This window comes from Salvelinus sp. IW2-2015, unplaced genomic scaffold, assembly GCF_002910315.2.
Source record: "Salvelinus sp. IW2-2015 unplaced genomic scaffold, ASM291031v2 Un_scaffold1146, whole genome shotgun sequence".
Lineage (NCBI taxonomy): Eukaryota > Metazoa > Chordata > Actinopteri > Salmoniformes > Salmonidae > Salvelinus > Salvelinus sp. IW2-2015.
The window spans coordinates 55,889-72,046 of record NW_019942755.1 but is presented as its reverse complement, the minus strand read 5'-3'; the positions used below and the strand labels follow the sequence as shown (position 1 = coordinate 72,046).

General features: G+C 42.7%; 1 protein-coding gene across 1 annotated transcript in view; it reads right to left on the bottom strand.

Moving 5' to 3' along the window:
* Positions 1-2,875: 2,875 nt before the first annotated feature.
* The window catches only part of LOC112069907 (collagen alpha-2(VIII) chain-like), a 21,855-nt gene continuing 8,572 nt past the window's right edge, over positions 2,876-16,158 (bottom strand). Inside the window, exon 2 of the mRNA XM_024137299.2 lies at positions 2,876-8,800. Coding sequence (XP_023993067.1) covers positions 6,894-8,798 — 1,905 coding nt within the window. The 5' untranslated portion in view covers positions 8,799-8,800 and the 3' untranslated portion in view covers positions 2,876-6,893. The remainder of the gene's footprint in view (positions 8,801-16,158) is intronic.

Here is a 16,158-nt window from a genome sequence, read left to right as displayed (position 1 = left end):
ACACATGATTTTCAATTTGTTAGCTGTGATATGGGGTGCAGCCATCTTATTTCGACATTATAAAGATAAAACTTTTATTAAAACAATGGCAACACTGCCAGGTTGATCTGAGCCTTGCTTTTGGAAAACCACATTATGTCCAACGTTCATCTGTGGCAGGTCACACCTACTTCAATCCTGGACATTTGTCTACAGTCTGTTGCTTTTGCCTAAAACTCAAACGCACCATTTTGGTCCACCTAGTTAGATTACCTCCAGCCAAGCCTTGTCCTGCTTTTACTAGCCATGTTTATACATAACAAAACAGTCAAGCGATGCAGGTAATCGCATGTTTTGTGTATTGGCATAGAAAATATTGGTCAGACACTGACGTGTGCTCATAGCTTTTTTTATTTTTATGTATGGCTTAATCATTGATTAATCTAATGTCATGTTATGAATAGAGAAAATATAATAGTAACACCATGTGTGAATATGTATCCAATATCATAAATCATGTTATTCTCTGACATTCTCAATTAAAGAAATAGGTCCTCTGTTTTGGTCCATGTTACCTTTTAGTGAGACATAAACACCACCTAGTGGTCAATTGGACTGTCCCTTTATTATGGGGATTCTTATGAGAAACAGAACATTGAACAAAGCATTGTCAATGTCATTCAAATAACAAAGTAGCTTTTGCCAAATGTGCCAACACTATATAGGCCTACTTGTAACCAAAACACCCATATCAACATAAAATGAGGCTGAGACCCAGACTCCTGAACAGATTGGGCCCAGGGCTGCGTTCAGTACAAAAAAACGTACTTCAACATTCAATGAAATGGAAACTGTTCTGTTCTAAACGACCAGTTGAAAACAGGGAGGGGTTTGATTGTGGGTTGGGGAACTCCCCACTGCCATTTAAATACGTCACTCATTGCTTCCAGTCACACCCACCAAAAGGAGAAAACATAACTCAAAGTCTGTTCAAGAACGTTGAAGAACGTTTTGGGGAATGTGTTGTTCAGTACAAACGGTCACGCAACATAGCAAACGTTTAATTGAACTGAACACCCTCGCAGATTGGTAAAAAAATGATTAGGAATACATTTTATTTTATGTTTAGTCTATTTTCTCTCTTGCAACTTTAAATGTAACAGATTACCCATTGAACTAGCTAATGTCACATAAACTCTTGAATTTTAGAAATGTACCACTCCCCCACGCTGCCGTTTCCTTCTCCCACCGAAGTAGCGTGCACTGCTGCTACAGTCATCCAGGGATACAGGTGATACAGGCGCCCCCTGGTAGTGAGTAGTAGTAGTAATCAAAAACCAGACCCCATAGCATTTGAAAATTGTGGTAGACAACGCGGATGTCTAGAGAGACTAGATGGTGATTACCTATAATACAGCAGAACAAACTCAAATCAAGTAAAATAATAGCTATGATATTATTTTGACAGCATAATTAACTAGCTAGTGTAAGAAATTGTATAAGATACTGGTAGCTTGTTTTAACCACTTCTCAACATAAGCTATACTTGGCACAACATGCACCCATCCCCCACTATACCCCCACACTTTGTACCCTATTAAGTAACCACAGACCCACACACTCAACCCTCCCCCATGAATAGGCCCCTGTTAAAACAGACGCACATGCATTCTGCTCAAGGATGAGACTTTAAGACAAAGAACTGTGGGAAGGGCCAATGGAAACGTCGACATCAGGCCGAACAGGACTACCCACGACCCAGATCGACCAATCGGAAGGCCAGACTACCAGATCAACCTACTTTGCTTGTTGCCTATATAATCTGTATGAACTGTTTTAGAGGCCTCTCTTCCGACGATTCCATACGAGTCAGACAGAAGGAGCCGTGCTGCACGATTTACTAAGATATCTTTGCATCTGAATAAACGGCCTTATTATATAATTATCCACCTCGTCCTATGTCTCTACTTGATCTCCTGTCTCCAGTAAACGTTTTACTAACACTAGCTAACCAGCTAACTACGTTAGCTGATTTAGGCCTGCGTCATCTACGTTCGCTATGATCAGGTAAAAGTCCGGTAAACTCTAACTCGAAGTCCTCCTGACTTCAGAGTCTGGAAAGGCTATTTGATGTTGGCGCACGATCGTCGATAATGAGGGGAATGTTATTTATTCCTGATTGGTTTTCCTCTGTGTCTTTCTCACTCAAACCCACGTGGACAACCACACACAGCCACCGAGCACAGCCCCTTCAAATACAACTGTTAGATTTTCAAATCCAAACCACATGAGGTCTCAATTCCCCAGGAAAGAAAATACTTTTGAGAGAACACAATCAATGTTCAGCCAGAAAAAAAGCACAACCTCTGTGCGAATACTGCATTAACAACGGCCACCTGTCCAGACCAGTGTGTCATAGCTCTCCCTCCTTGTGAGTCACTTGACTGGCATCAGCCAGGCTAGATAGGCCACCCATTTTTCCACTGGACATCTTTGTGAAGCGCTAGCTCTGCTTCCAATGTGTGTGTGTGTGTGTGTGTGTTGGTGTGTGTGTGTGTGGTGTGTGTTGTTGTGTGTGTGTGTGTGTGTGTGTGTGTGTGTGTGTGTGATAGGCAAAAACACACACAGTCTGTTTGATGGATGTAGATGTGGTTGTTATGCTCCGTCTAGTGAAGTCATTACCCGACCATGGAACATTGATACCATCACTGACTTGAGGCCTATATCTTCATTGGTACTATACATACCATTCAAATTGGAGCAAATTGGATAGCCTATGTACAGTCTTTTATACTAAGCCCCAGACACAGTAAGCATACACTACTAATACTCCCTGTAACCAAATGTGATGTGTGTTTCACATGGATGTGGAATCTAGAAAAAATCAACACAGATATACAATAAAGTATTTATTGATTTGGTATCAATACAATCAAGTACTGTAGATTTTGTATAAGCAGACAAAACATTTTCAATCAAAAAGAGTGCATTTTATACCCATATTCTATTGCATAGAGGGCACACAATAGCCATGTATAAGACAAAAAATCCTATAGGTTGATACATTGTACATTACACAAAAAAAAACATATTTTTTTTAATCCACAAAAAGAATCCTTCATGAACAATGCTAGAATACTAACTAGGTGTTCTAAATGATCTCGTTCAATGCTGTTAAATACCATTTATACCATCTAGGCTTCGGTGGGCGGTTTTGGCGTTACTGTTAAATTATCACAAATGTATAAATACATCTTCATTAAGGTCATGTGCAAATTAAAATGCCCATTTGTATCTATCTCCAAACTACAACAAACAAATATCCCTTAAAACCGAAGCAAGGCGTATTTTTTTAATATATATATATATATATATAGTTTTTTTAAATCATTGAATAGAAAACAAGTCTAATCAGTTTATGATCAAGGCAGTACATTTGGGAAAAATGATTTGCACACACTGCAAGCTCTGAAACCAAGTGACATTGTCTACGACGAGGAATAGACAAAAGGAGAGTAACAGTCTATCCGACCACGCCACTCAAAAATGGCTTTCCAAATGTCTGATATACAGTACATAACAAGAACAAGTCTTGAATTGTCTAGTAGACTTACACAACAATAATGATACACAAACGTTGCTTAAGGTATGTTCAGGTTCTGATGAGAGGATTAGGGGCACAGAGACTAGTGGGAGTGCTTTGGATAAACCGAAAACACTGAATGTGAGACATGAGGCTCTACTCAGTCAAAACCGATGACCGTTTCTCCAGGACATTTCAAAAACGTAACTCTTTAGACACAGCTATACAGCAATTGTATTAATATGCAGACAACAGAGCAATATCCCTACATTCATTATTCTTCTTATTTACCGCAGGAACCTGGATAACCATGTTGATTGAATGTTGGCCTCAGGTTCTCAATCTGAATACAACTTCTACTCTTGGGTTGTGTTACAGAGAGAGAACTCAAAATGTAGGAAAATAAATGGGTGCTACCTACCATTCTGCTATATCCACCATGAATAGCATCAGGGCAGTCTAAATGGTGGATTCTCACCATTGATGACCAATACTGAATATATTTAATGATGGAAACATACTATATGATGCCCCTACGTTGAACTTACAGCAAGGGATTGTGATATACTGTATGATATAACCTTGAGCCCAAGGTCACTGGAAAATGAAGGTCTTCACGATAGATTGTCCCGTTCATTCCGTCCCAGATTCTCCCATGTCTACCTTCATGTTTTTATTCCAACATTACTGTCGTCTTACTTGGAATACATTTCCCACGTGTCTATTTGACGTTTCTCCTCTTTGTATGATGTGTAGCCCACTACTACTACCAAACCAAATTCTTCTCTTTGCGACATTGCCCAAGCTATAGGACCATACATGTACATTTAGGTAACCTTCATGATGACACACATGTCCTATTTGAACCACATCAGATCTTCAATTCAAAACTGTGGTGGAATATTAACTAGAAGTGCATGACTCAGAAAGCATGTTCCATGGTCTTTGCAGTTCATCTTTCACCCAGGTGAAGTGTTAATGGCTGGGATTAAAAAATAGATGCAGGCAGAAACACTGTACTGCACTAGGAGAACTCACACAGCAAACACCCTTCTCACCTTAGTTCCACCGTTTCTCCCAGAAATAACAGAGCCATGTTAACTGTTATGCAATAACAATAACAATTTCACAACCACAGGGCCTCTCTCCCTCTCTGTCGGTCTCTCTCTCTCTCTCTCTCTCTCTCTCTTTACTTATTATGGAGATTCATGCATGGTCATTTTCCAAAGTTAACCTTCTTTCATATCCTGTCAGAAGACTTCTGCTAGGAATATACTGTGGCAACATCAGATGTTCCATTTAACCAAGCAATGGACAAACCATTTTAGTTGTGGATGTATCTTTAGGTGGAAAATGAATGTATAGCCTTTATGTAATACTGAGGCTTATGGAGGATTATACATTGTTACTGTACGTTTATCATCACAATGAGATAATAACTATAGCACCAAATACTGGGAGCGTTGTGTAAGATCATTTGAACTGCACCCAATGCATCCATTTGGGTTTCATCTGAACCTTGAAAGGGTTATTCTGTAGAAACAGGTTGGATGGCCTTTAGCCAGTTGTTAATGTGATTTGTAGTTGTGATGTGCTTTGTAGTTTGTAGACAGAATGAGGCTTTTAATGTGAGCTATCCCTCAGAACGTTCACTCTAAATGTTAATGTGAAAGGTACTAGGGCATTGATTGCTCGGCCGCAGCTATGGTATTAGCGGACACAAGAAGCAGTGATGTCATCGACATGTGTGTGCCGTAGAGCACGTAATGAGGGTGACATAGGAGCTGCAATGCAGGTGGTAAATGGGAATACCCACAGAATGGATCGATGCAGGGAAACATGGCATTGATCCTAATGCATTTGGCCCACAACTTCTGTCTATGAGCTGACGCATAATGTATTTATTAATATAATGATTAACTTACACATTTATTCATAGATTTATTTATTTGTCTATTTAATGTGTTCTATATACAGTATTTATAATTCTTTAGGTTACTGGTTTGGATATTGATGCTTTATCAAAGAAGAGGAAAAATTGGGAAAGCATGGTTCTTTTGGATTTTTAATACTGCTATCTCTATGTGTCCCCTGTTTTGTGTGGATCTTACACAAGTTGGATAGAGCAATGACTTCTTATTGATCAATAGCCATGATCCAAAACCGTCACCTTCTAGTATGACCAGCAATGCTTTCAGCACCAGCCTCTCATAGAACCAGAAAATTAGCACCCAACAGACAACTGGAAGTTGACTGTCAAAACATCAGAGCATACTGATAAACAATGATCCATTGATCCCTATAACAGGTATTTTTTTTAAAGAAGAAAAGTAAAGTGAAAAGTATTGGATATTATTTCACGTAAGGAATTGTTTATTGAATATACTCTTCATACTGTATGTGTAATGGTACATCTTTATGTGAAATATTGATTTAAATAGGAAGGACGTGCACATAGAAGGAAATGGGAGGTTTTTGTGCAGGAAGTGACCACAGCCAGGGGAACCAATCAGAGCCCCAGGGTCCGACGATTTCATCCTACTGATATCAGAGCATTTGGGTAGGATGTGCAGTCACATGGGTAGAACTAATGCTACATTCATAACCAAGTGGGAAGGTGGTATTTACCACATACGACTGGGAAAAATCCACTTGAACGCTCCTCTAACTGTTAATTACTAGTGGGAAACTCATCTATAACCGCTGACCTCCGACTTCTCCTACATGCTGACCTCCAACGTCACCTACTAAGGAAATGATAACAGCATTTATGGCAGTTAAATGCAACAACAAAACATTATTTATAAAAAGCAAGCTATTAATATGGTTTTTAAACACTATAATATTTTACAAGCGCGATAGCTGTTAGCCAATCGGCTTTTCTCAATGAGTTCAAAGCACTTGATTGTATCCAACTGGTATTATCACCTTCCCAATTAGTTATGAACGCAGCATAATAACTGTTACTTAGACAAAGTAAGGCACTTAATAGTCCGAATCCAATAAACAACAACAATACAGACAACGATGACAAAATAATAATAATAACAATTATGACAATAATAATAATTATAATAATATAAGCTAAAAAAACAAACACATAAAAATAAAAAAACAGACATTTTAAAGAAAGAGATAAAAACAGAGCACAGCATGAAGTATCCTTCTCCTGCTTTTTAATTCTCCATCTTCCGTTCACAACGTCTTTTCCTGTCGTTGTTTATGTTGTTGATGATAACATTATACAGGTGGTGTTATTCTGTAATGGCTGCCGGTGTTATGATATAGGGACATCAGAAGGCACCCTAGGTGATCGTTGACTAGCAGGCCATTATGTGGGACAGAGCAGGAACCCTGAGAAGGACGAGTGGATGTATTCGGTGGAGTAGAGCCCGTTGGCCTGATCCGAGGGCATCTGCATCCACACCTGGTCGTTCTCCTTCAGCTCAAGGACGGCACTACCGGACGCCTGGTCCATGTAGCCCTTCTTGTACTCGTCGTAGGTGTATGTGGCTGGAACATAGTTCTTGTACAGCGCCACCCACAGACTGAATCCCTTTACGTGCACGTGGTAGGCAAAGTAGTAGACGCCAGACATGGGGCTGGTGAAGATACCGGTGGCAGGGTTGTAGGCATTCTGCCCGTTGTAAAGGGTCCTGTCGAACTTGATGGGTATCCCAGAGGGAGGGAAGGCTGTGGTGAGGATGGCGGTAAACGCGGGTGACAGGGTGGCGGAGAGATCTGCACGGCCAAACTGTGGTTTTCCGTTCCTCCCGTCTGGTACCTCGTCCCCACCCAGCCCTGAATCCGTTAGCCCAGCCACCCCGGTTTGTCCGTTTCCTGCAGGGCCAGGGGGCCCGGGTGGCCCTGGAGGGCCGGGGTTGCCGTTGAGTCCAGAGTTGCCTGGCTTTCCTGGGGGACCTTGGGGACCTGGAACTCCTTTTTCTCCGAGCTTGCCCAGACCTGGAAAACCCGGCAGCCCAGGTTCGCCCTTCAGACCTGGGATACCCTGTGGCCCCATTGGCCCTGAAGGCCCCTGCAGACCGGGGATTCCAGACTGGCCTCTTGGTCCTGGAGACCCAACAAACCCAAGCTCCCCTTTTGGTCCAGGATTGCCTAAAAGACCTGGGTTTCCTGGCAGGCCTATGTGCCCTGCCTCGCCTTTGGGCCCAGGTTTTCCGATAGCCCCGTTAGGGCCCGGGAGCCCTTTGTCTCCAGGCATGCCTGGTTTTCCAGACATACCACCGGGACCCTGGTCCCCTCTGATCCCTGGCAGACCTGGATGCCCCTGTGGACCCAACTCTCCCTTCAGGCCGGGCATGCCGTGTTTTCCTGAAAGCCCCATGGGGCCCTGTATTCCTGGTGGTCCTGGCTGTCCATCTGGGCCCATGTCTCCTGGCTGTCCCGCCATCCCAGAATCTCCCTTATTTCCAGGGACGCCTGGTCCCCCGAAAAGGCCCTTGTCTCCCTTTGTCCCTGGTAGACCAGGTTTGCCGTAGCCAGGACCTCCAGGAAACCCTGAAGAACCCCTCTGTCCTGGCTCACCTTTAGGCCCAAGTGGACCGGGTCCTCCAGGCAATCCATCATTACCAGGCTTGCCCAATCCGACGGATCCTGGTTGGCCTTGCAGCCCTGGACCGCCAGCCTTCCCTGGCTCTCCTATTCCTCCTGGGAGCCCCTGGTCCCCTTTAGGCCCAGAAGGACCAGGAAGCCCGTCAAGTCCTGGTTTTCCCATGCCCTGATTACCAGCTGGCCCTGGGGGGCCCCTGAGCCCATTGGGGCCCCTGGTTCCTGGCAATCCAGGATTCCCATTGCCATTCTCTCCCTTGAGTCCACGCTCCCCAGGATTTCCAGGCCCACCTTTCTGTCCTGGTTCTCCACGAGACCCAGGTTGGCCCCTCCCACCGGGAAGGCCAGGTTTGCCATTAAGAGACAGGCCAGCTGGCCCAGGGAGACCTGGTTGACCTGGAAGTCCTCTGGGACCTGGTTCACCCCGGAGTCCAACCTCGCCATTATTCCCAGGCATCCCCTTAATTCCCCCCTTTCCTGGGAGACCCGGAAGTCCTGGCTTCCCAATGCCCGGAAAGCCTGGAGGCCCCTGAAGGCCAGGCTGGCCATTGAGACCTGGTTTCCCCAGTCCTGGTTTTCCCGGAAGTCCTGAGGGCCCAGTTGGGCCTCTAGGTCCAGGTTTTCCTTGGGGCCCTGGCTCGCCCTTTACGTCCATCATGGGTGGCATGTCTGTAGGAGAAAATGGAAGATCATGTGATTACCTGTTCATCCCCTTTCAAATCCTTCATTATCTTACAAAATGTATCTTAAATTTTGAAAAATGAAACATTTCCATGGATGCGTCCCAAATGACATCTCAAATGCGTCCCAAATTCCCTATATAGTGCACTACATTTGACCAGGGCCCTAAGGTAAATAAGGTGCTGTTTTGAACATAGCCCCAGTTTGCATTTTTTTTCTTTAGTCAGTGACTTGGCTCTGTAAATAGATGAACAAAAGCTTTGTAAATATGTCCTTAAGACAGCACTCAATAACCTTTGATTTGCGAGAACCTATAATTGATTTTACAGTTGATTGAAAGAGGCATTCCGTTCAAGTCACAGTAAACTGAATTGTAAAACCTACAGTGAATATTGTGTAGATATGGTTCTACATTAGTGCCAGTGTGCATCTGCATTGCCAAATTCATGTCATCGTCTAATTAGTTTTGTTTGTCAAGACAATGATGCAGGGAATTCAGGAATAGTACCCAGGTTAGGTTTTCCTTTAGGGTGTCGAATATTGGACTAGCTGATCTAGTAGGAAGTTGGCTAAAGAAGAAAAAAAAAACTGGAAGCGAGACTGAACAGTTTTTTATTCTGACAAGCTTTGAGCTACAGTAGCTTAGACTAACACTTGGTTTGGTATGAGGGTTAAGTAAACACCATTAAGTGGCCACCGGAAGTTTAGAGCTGGGCACATGGATTTGACAACAGCATTCATCCCATTCGTCTGTCCTGTCATTGTTGATGATAAATTTATATTTTGACCCAGAACAATTATTTTGTGTGGAGGTGCTGAATAACGGCGAATAAACTATAAACTATATAAAATAAAGAGAGTCGCAAACTACATATATAAACTCCCACCCTGAAGACTGCACAGTGATGCCAAAACGTTGGTGATTTACCCAATAAATGACTGGGAGTTTATATATGCAGTGTGCGACTCTCTTTATTTTTTATAGTTTATGACATACACTTATTAAACATCATCAATATAAAGTAGATAGGAATTTCTAGGCAATTTTGTACTTAAATTAACTAAAATACAGACAATAACTACTGAGCAATATTGAAGTGTCTTGATTTTCCACTTATTGCAATTGTGGAAGAGGGAATAGCAATGCAATTTAGTCTCCTGGCCAATAGGTGGTGGTAGCTGCTTGCCATTTACACATTTACACAAGCCATAGAAAGACAACAAGAAGTGTGAATCCAGAATAGAATAGATGTGTGTCCAGAATGGCTGATGTAGGCTACCACATCCATCATTGAACTCTAACACCAGGGTATAGGCCTCCTTTATGCTGGCATAGGATCCATATCATGTCAAAACTTCAGGTAAAGTATCTTCATAGACATAGGAATGGGCAATGGTAGCCAACATCATAGGTTCATGGACATAGGAATCATAGGAGATGATTGTGGACTACAGGAAAAGGAGGAGGGAGCACGCCCCCATTCTCATCGACAGGGCTGTAGTGGAGCAGGTTGAGAGCTTCAAGTTCCTTGGTGTCCACATCACCAACAAACTAGAACAGTCCAAACACACCAAGACAGTTGTGAAGAGGGCACGACAAATCTTATTCCCGCTCAGGAAACTAAAAAGATTTGGCATCAAAAGGTTCTACAGCTGCAACATTGAGCGCATCCTGACTGGTTGCATCACTGCCTGGTATGGCAACTGCTCGGTCCTGCCATCCAGGACCTCTATATGTCAGAGGAAGGCCCTAAAAATAGTCAAAGACCCCAGCCACCCCAGTCATAGACTGTTTTCTCTTCTACCGCATGGCAAGCGGTACTGGAGCGCCAAGTCTAGGACCAAGAGGCTTTTCAACAGTTTTTTCCCCCAAGCCATAAGACTCCTGAACAGGTAATCAAATGGACTATTTGCATTATACCCCCCCAACCCCTCTTTTACGCTGCTGCTACTCTCTGTTTATCATATATGCATAGTCACTTTAACTATACATTCATGAACGTACTACCTCAATTAGCCCCACTAACCAGTGCCCCCGCACATTGGCTACCCGGACTATCTGCATTGTGTCCCGCCTACCACCACCCGCCAACCCCTCTTTTACGCTACTGCGACTCTCTGTTTATCATATTTGCATAGTCACTTTAACCATACCTACATGTACATACTACCTCAATTAGCCTGTCTAACCGGTGCCTGTATGTAGCCTCGCTACTGTTATAGCCTCGCTACTGTATATAGCCTCGCTACTGTTATTTTCACTGTCTTTTTACTGTTGTTTTTATTTCTTTACTTAACTATTGTTCACCTAATACCTATTTTTTACTTAAAAATTSCACTGTTGGTTAGAGCCTGTAARTAAGCATTTCACTGTTGTTTTTGGCGCGTTTGACAAATAAACTTTGATTTGATTTGACATCATCTTACGGAATTTTCTTAGATTTTGAACGCTGGAATATGCTTTTGTCAATCGTTGTTTCATGGTGAGTTATTGATAGTGTGCCTGCCATGAAAGGAACTTGTTTTGAGGCAGCTAGGGGCCCTTGTGCCCCATAGAATGTAATGATCTAGAATATGTTGAGTGACTCTCAGCACGCCTCCGACTGGTCAGGTAAGCTGTTTGAAGTGTTTATCCGACCCCCCCAAAAGTTATACTTTTTAGGGGGTAAATTGTCCCCCCACTTCTGAAACCAAAGTTGCGCCCCTGTGTTTGGTTATGGGAAGCTGAGAGAGAAATCACTGGTCGTTAGGCTACTGTTTATTTAGCTCCACTGTGGGGGAAACATTGTGACACGCACATGCCTACAAGCACTCTTGCTAACACATTGCGTCACAACAGAGAGAGAGAGAGAGATAGTAAAATAAAGTAATTTGAATTGAATTGAGAGGGAGGGAGTGCTGGAGGCATAGGCGGAGAAATTCATTCACAAACATCAATTGAATCCGATGCTCTCTCTTTATCTCTCTCTCTCTCACTTTCTTTCGCCTCTTCTCCCTCTCACACACTAACTTAATGTAGCATGTGTAAAAGAAACTGAACACAGATTTYACTGAGTTACAGTTCATAAGAAAATCTGTCAATTGAAATAAATTCATTAGGCCCTAATCTATGGATTTCACATGACTGGGAATACAGATAATCATCTGTGCATCACAGAAACCTTAAAAAAAAGGTAGGGGCATGGATCAGAAAACCAGTCAGTATCTGGTGAGACCAGCATTTGCCTAATGCAGTGCAACACATCTCCTTCACATAGAGTTGATCAGGCTGTTGATTGTGGCTTGTGGAATGTTATCCCACTCCTATTCAATGGCTGTGCGAAGTTGCTGGATATTGGTCRGAATTGCAACACGCTGTCGTACAYGTCGGTCCAAAGCATCACAAGCTTGCTCAAATGGTGACATGTCTGGTGAGTATGCAGGCCATGAGAACTGGGAAGTTTTCAGCTGCCAGRAGTTGTGTACAGATCATTGCAACATGGGGCCGGGCATTATCATGCTGAAACATGAGGTGATGGCGGATGATGAATGGCATGACAATGGGCCTCAGGATCTCTTCATGGTTTCTCTGTGGATTCAAATTGCCATCGATAAAATGCAATTGTGTTTGTTGTCCGTAGCTTATGCCTACCCATACCTTAACCCCACCGCCACCATGGTTCACAATGTTCATATCAGCATTCCGCTCGTCCACACAACGCCATACATGCTGTCTGCCATCGGCCCAGTACAGTTGAAACTGGGATTCATCCGTGAAGAGCACACTTCTCCAGCATGCCAGTGGCCATCAAAGGTGAGCATTTGCCCACTGAAGTCGGTTACGAGGCCGAACTGCAGTCAGGCCAAGACCCTGGTGAGGACGACGAGCACGCAGATGAGCTTCCTTGACGCGGTTTCTGACAGTTTGTGCAGAAATTATTCGGTTGTGCAAACCCACAGTTTCATCAGCTGTSCAGGTGGCTGGTCTAAGATGATCCCACAGGTGAAGAAGCCGGATGTGGAGGCCCTGGGCTGGCGTGGTTACACATGGTCTGCGGTTGTGAGGCCGGTTGGACATACTGCCATATTCCCTAAAATGACGTTGAAGGCGGCTTATGGTAAAGAAATGAACATTACATTCTCTGGCAACAGCTCTGGTGGTCATTGCTCCAGTCAGCATGCCAATTGCACACTCCCTCAAAACAAGACATCTGTGGCATTGTGTTTTTTGACAAAACGGCACATTTAGAGTGGCCTTTTACTCTCCCCAGCACAAGGTGCACCTGTTTAATGATCATGATATTTAATCAGCTTCTTGATATGCCACACCTGTCAGGTGGATGGATTATCTTGGCAAAGGACAAATGCTCACTATCAGGGATGTAAACACATTTGCGCACAACATTTTTGAGAAATAAGGTTTTAATGCTTATGGAACATTTCTGGGATCTTTTATTTCATCTCATGAAACATGATACCAACACTTTACATGTTGCTTATATATTCTTGTTCAGTATAGATCCCCTACATACTGGTCTTGACGAGAAGAAGATAAAAGCTGTTCAGGGAGGTTCTGCGCTGTTCAACCTGTCCAGTAAATGTTGATGAGGAGTTCAGATGGAGTGGAGTCTTGTTAAAGCTGAAATATGTAACTTTTTGTGCTACCCGATCAGATTCACATAGTATTGTGAGTTATAGATCTGTCATCGTCGTTAGAAGGAAGTCTATGAAGTGGTAGATCTGTTCTATGTGTGCTATTTCTATACTTCCTGTTCTTAGGATTTGTTTTTTAATCTTTTGCTTTCGGTTTTAGTACACCAACTTCAAACAGTTGAAAATGAAATATTTTTGGTTTTTTGAAAATATATTTYATTGCGGTTTAGATGGTACAATGATTCGATACAMCAGTGGTCACCAACCAAGATCACTTTCTGAGTCAAATTACAAGCCGAGATCTACTGCTAGATTTTTTTTAAATATGAAATGTAAGCATATGCAACATTAACCAATTAAAACAGTTCTGTAGCAATGAGGTTTGTGCAGTAAGCTAAAGGCCCAATACATTATCACTGCATATTGGCTATAGTTGAATTGCAAATGTTGTTCTTCTCAGACCATTTTGAAATGAATTAGTTGTTTTACTTGTGAGGCACAGCTGAGTGAGCATAATAATTAGCTTCTTTTTTTTTACTGAACTGACGGCCTGCATCTGATGGTCAGTCTGAGAGGAGCGAGGGAGCAGTGTTGACACATGAAATGGTTCAAAATGGGAACACTTTGCCTTCCCGGCACTAGGGCTGCCTATCGCCAAAAACACAAAACCAATTTTAAAAAATATGAACGCAAGGCTTTATCGTTAGGTTTTTTATAGACATGTTTGGAGATCGACTAGGAATGTCTTGGAGATTGAGCAGTCGATTGTGATCGACCGGTTAGTGACCACTGCTCTACGCTATACATTGCTTGTTTTCTCACATAAACTGAAATTAAGATAACTATTCMAATTTTTGCAAACAGGAAATGGCAGAGCAATTTCTGCATATTGCACCTTTAACGTCCAAAAGTGGATGTCCTGTCACAGGCTTTCTTTCCATTTCCCTTGAAAACCAGAACCTCCAGTTGTTGGGGACTCAAATACAAACACAGTGTCTGACTGTCTAAAGTAAAAAACAGTGGTAACGGCAACCAGATGGTGGGAGGAACAAGGCCTACCAGAGTCTAGCACACACGCACACACGCACACACACACAAACACACACACACACACTGTGCAGGGCCTAGCGGAACCCAGCGGAGCTCAGAAAACAGTGGGCAATCAGAGCCTCATCAGACCTAGTGAACCCCTGCCAAGTCCTACTAGACCCAGAGAAGGCAAAGAGGCGTAGTCTCCGCACTGTCTTTTTACTGCCCACCAAGGACAAATAAGGCACAGGCTTTACTACACAAATATATGTGTCTGTCCTGTCTCGATCTGGGATGGCCTCCATATCAAATATACAACCTGGATGTCGGTGAGGGAGAAATGGATATACTGTTTTCTTCTCTATGTTGGTGGTTTTTGTGAATGTCTCTGATGATATTTTGTCCTACAAGTAGTTTGTCCTTATGAACCCATGTTTGGATATTTGTCCTAATTATATAGATCATGAGGTTCCTTGATCCAAGAAATAGTACTGGCTCTCTGGGAGAGGCAGTGAGAATCTACTGGCTGTCTGGGAGAGGCAGTGAGATTCTACTGGCTGTCTGGGAGAGTCAGTGAGATTCTACTGGCTGTCTGGGAGAGGCAGTGAGATTCTACTGGCTGTCTGGGAGAGGCAGTGAGATTCTACTGGCTGTCTGGGAGAGGCAGTGAGATTCTACTGGCTGTCTGGGAGAGGCAGTGAGATTCTACTGGCTGTCTGGGAGAGTCAGTGAGATTCTACTGGCAACCTCAAACTTCAAATCAAGACAATGACAATGGATTTGGATGGATCAATATCTTGTGATGGTTATAATATTCATTTTAGAAAGGCTGTAACCTAACAAAATGCGGAAAAAGTGAAGGGGTCTGAATACTTTCCAAATGCACTGTTTTTGGGAGGCTATTGAGTTGAACAGAGTGGGAGAACTCTATCTGACCTCACTATCTGTAAGACATTAGGTAAGAGCATCATTACCTTGCTTACATCCACAGTTTTATAATACACATGCTAACCATTGTAATCAAAGTGCTGAACTTTGAACTCTATCTGTCGACAATGAAAGATACAGAGAGCGTTGGCTTCTTTCTTTAATCTAATTTATCTCTCTGTTTTCCTAGAAGAGAGGTACATTTTCACTGTTGGGGAATGTAACGTTCTCTCTGGCTCAATCATCATCAAAATATCCCTATTTCCAACAATCCACTTTCTCTCTCCATCCCCTCCTTTAGTACACTGAAGGAAAAAMAATGTTCTTAAATGGTTCTTCCTCAGCACTTAAGGTTCCGTTGAGAACTCTTGCCCGATAAATAACCTTTGAGTTAAGTGTGGGGTTCTAAATGTGGCATCTAAGGTTCTTMAGAATTCTAAAAGGTTCTTGAAATGTGTGGAAGCCTGCAGATACACTATGTCCCTTTCATAGCACACAGCAAATTGGCCAGTATTAACGAGTGTTGATTTTTCAGTGTAACATTTCTGGTGTTTAATTCAAGAGTTAAATTAACACTGCAAAGAGTTCAGTTAAATTAACACTGCAAAGAGTTCAGTTAAATTAACACTCAGTGGTGTAAAAGAACCCCAGTGTTGGTGTTAATAACCACAGTTGAACCAAAACCACGCCCATCATTAACACATTTCCCAGCATGCTCTATTGGAGGTTGATCTGTAGAATTGTTTTTTTCAATATCT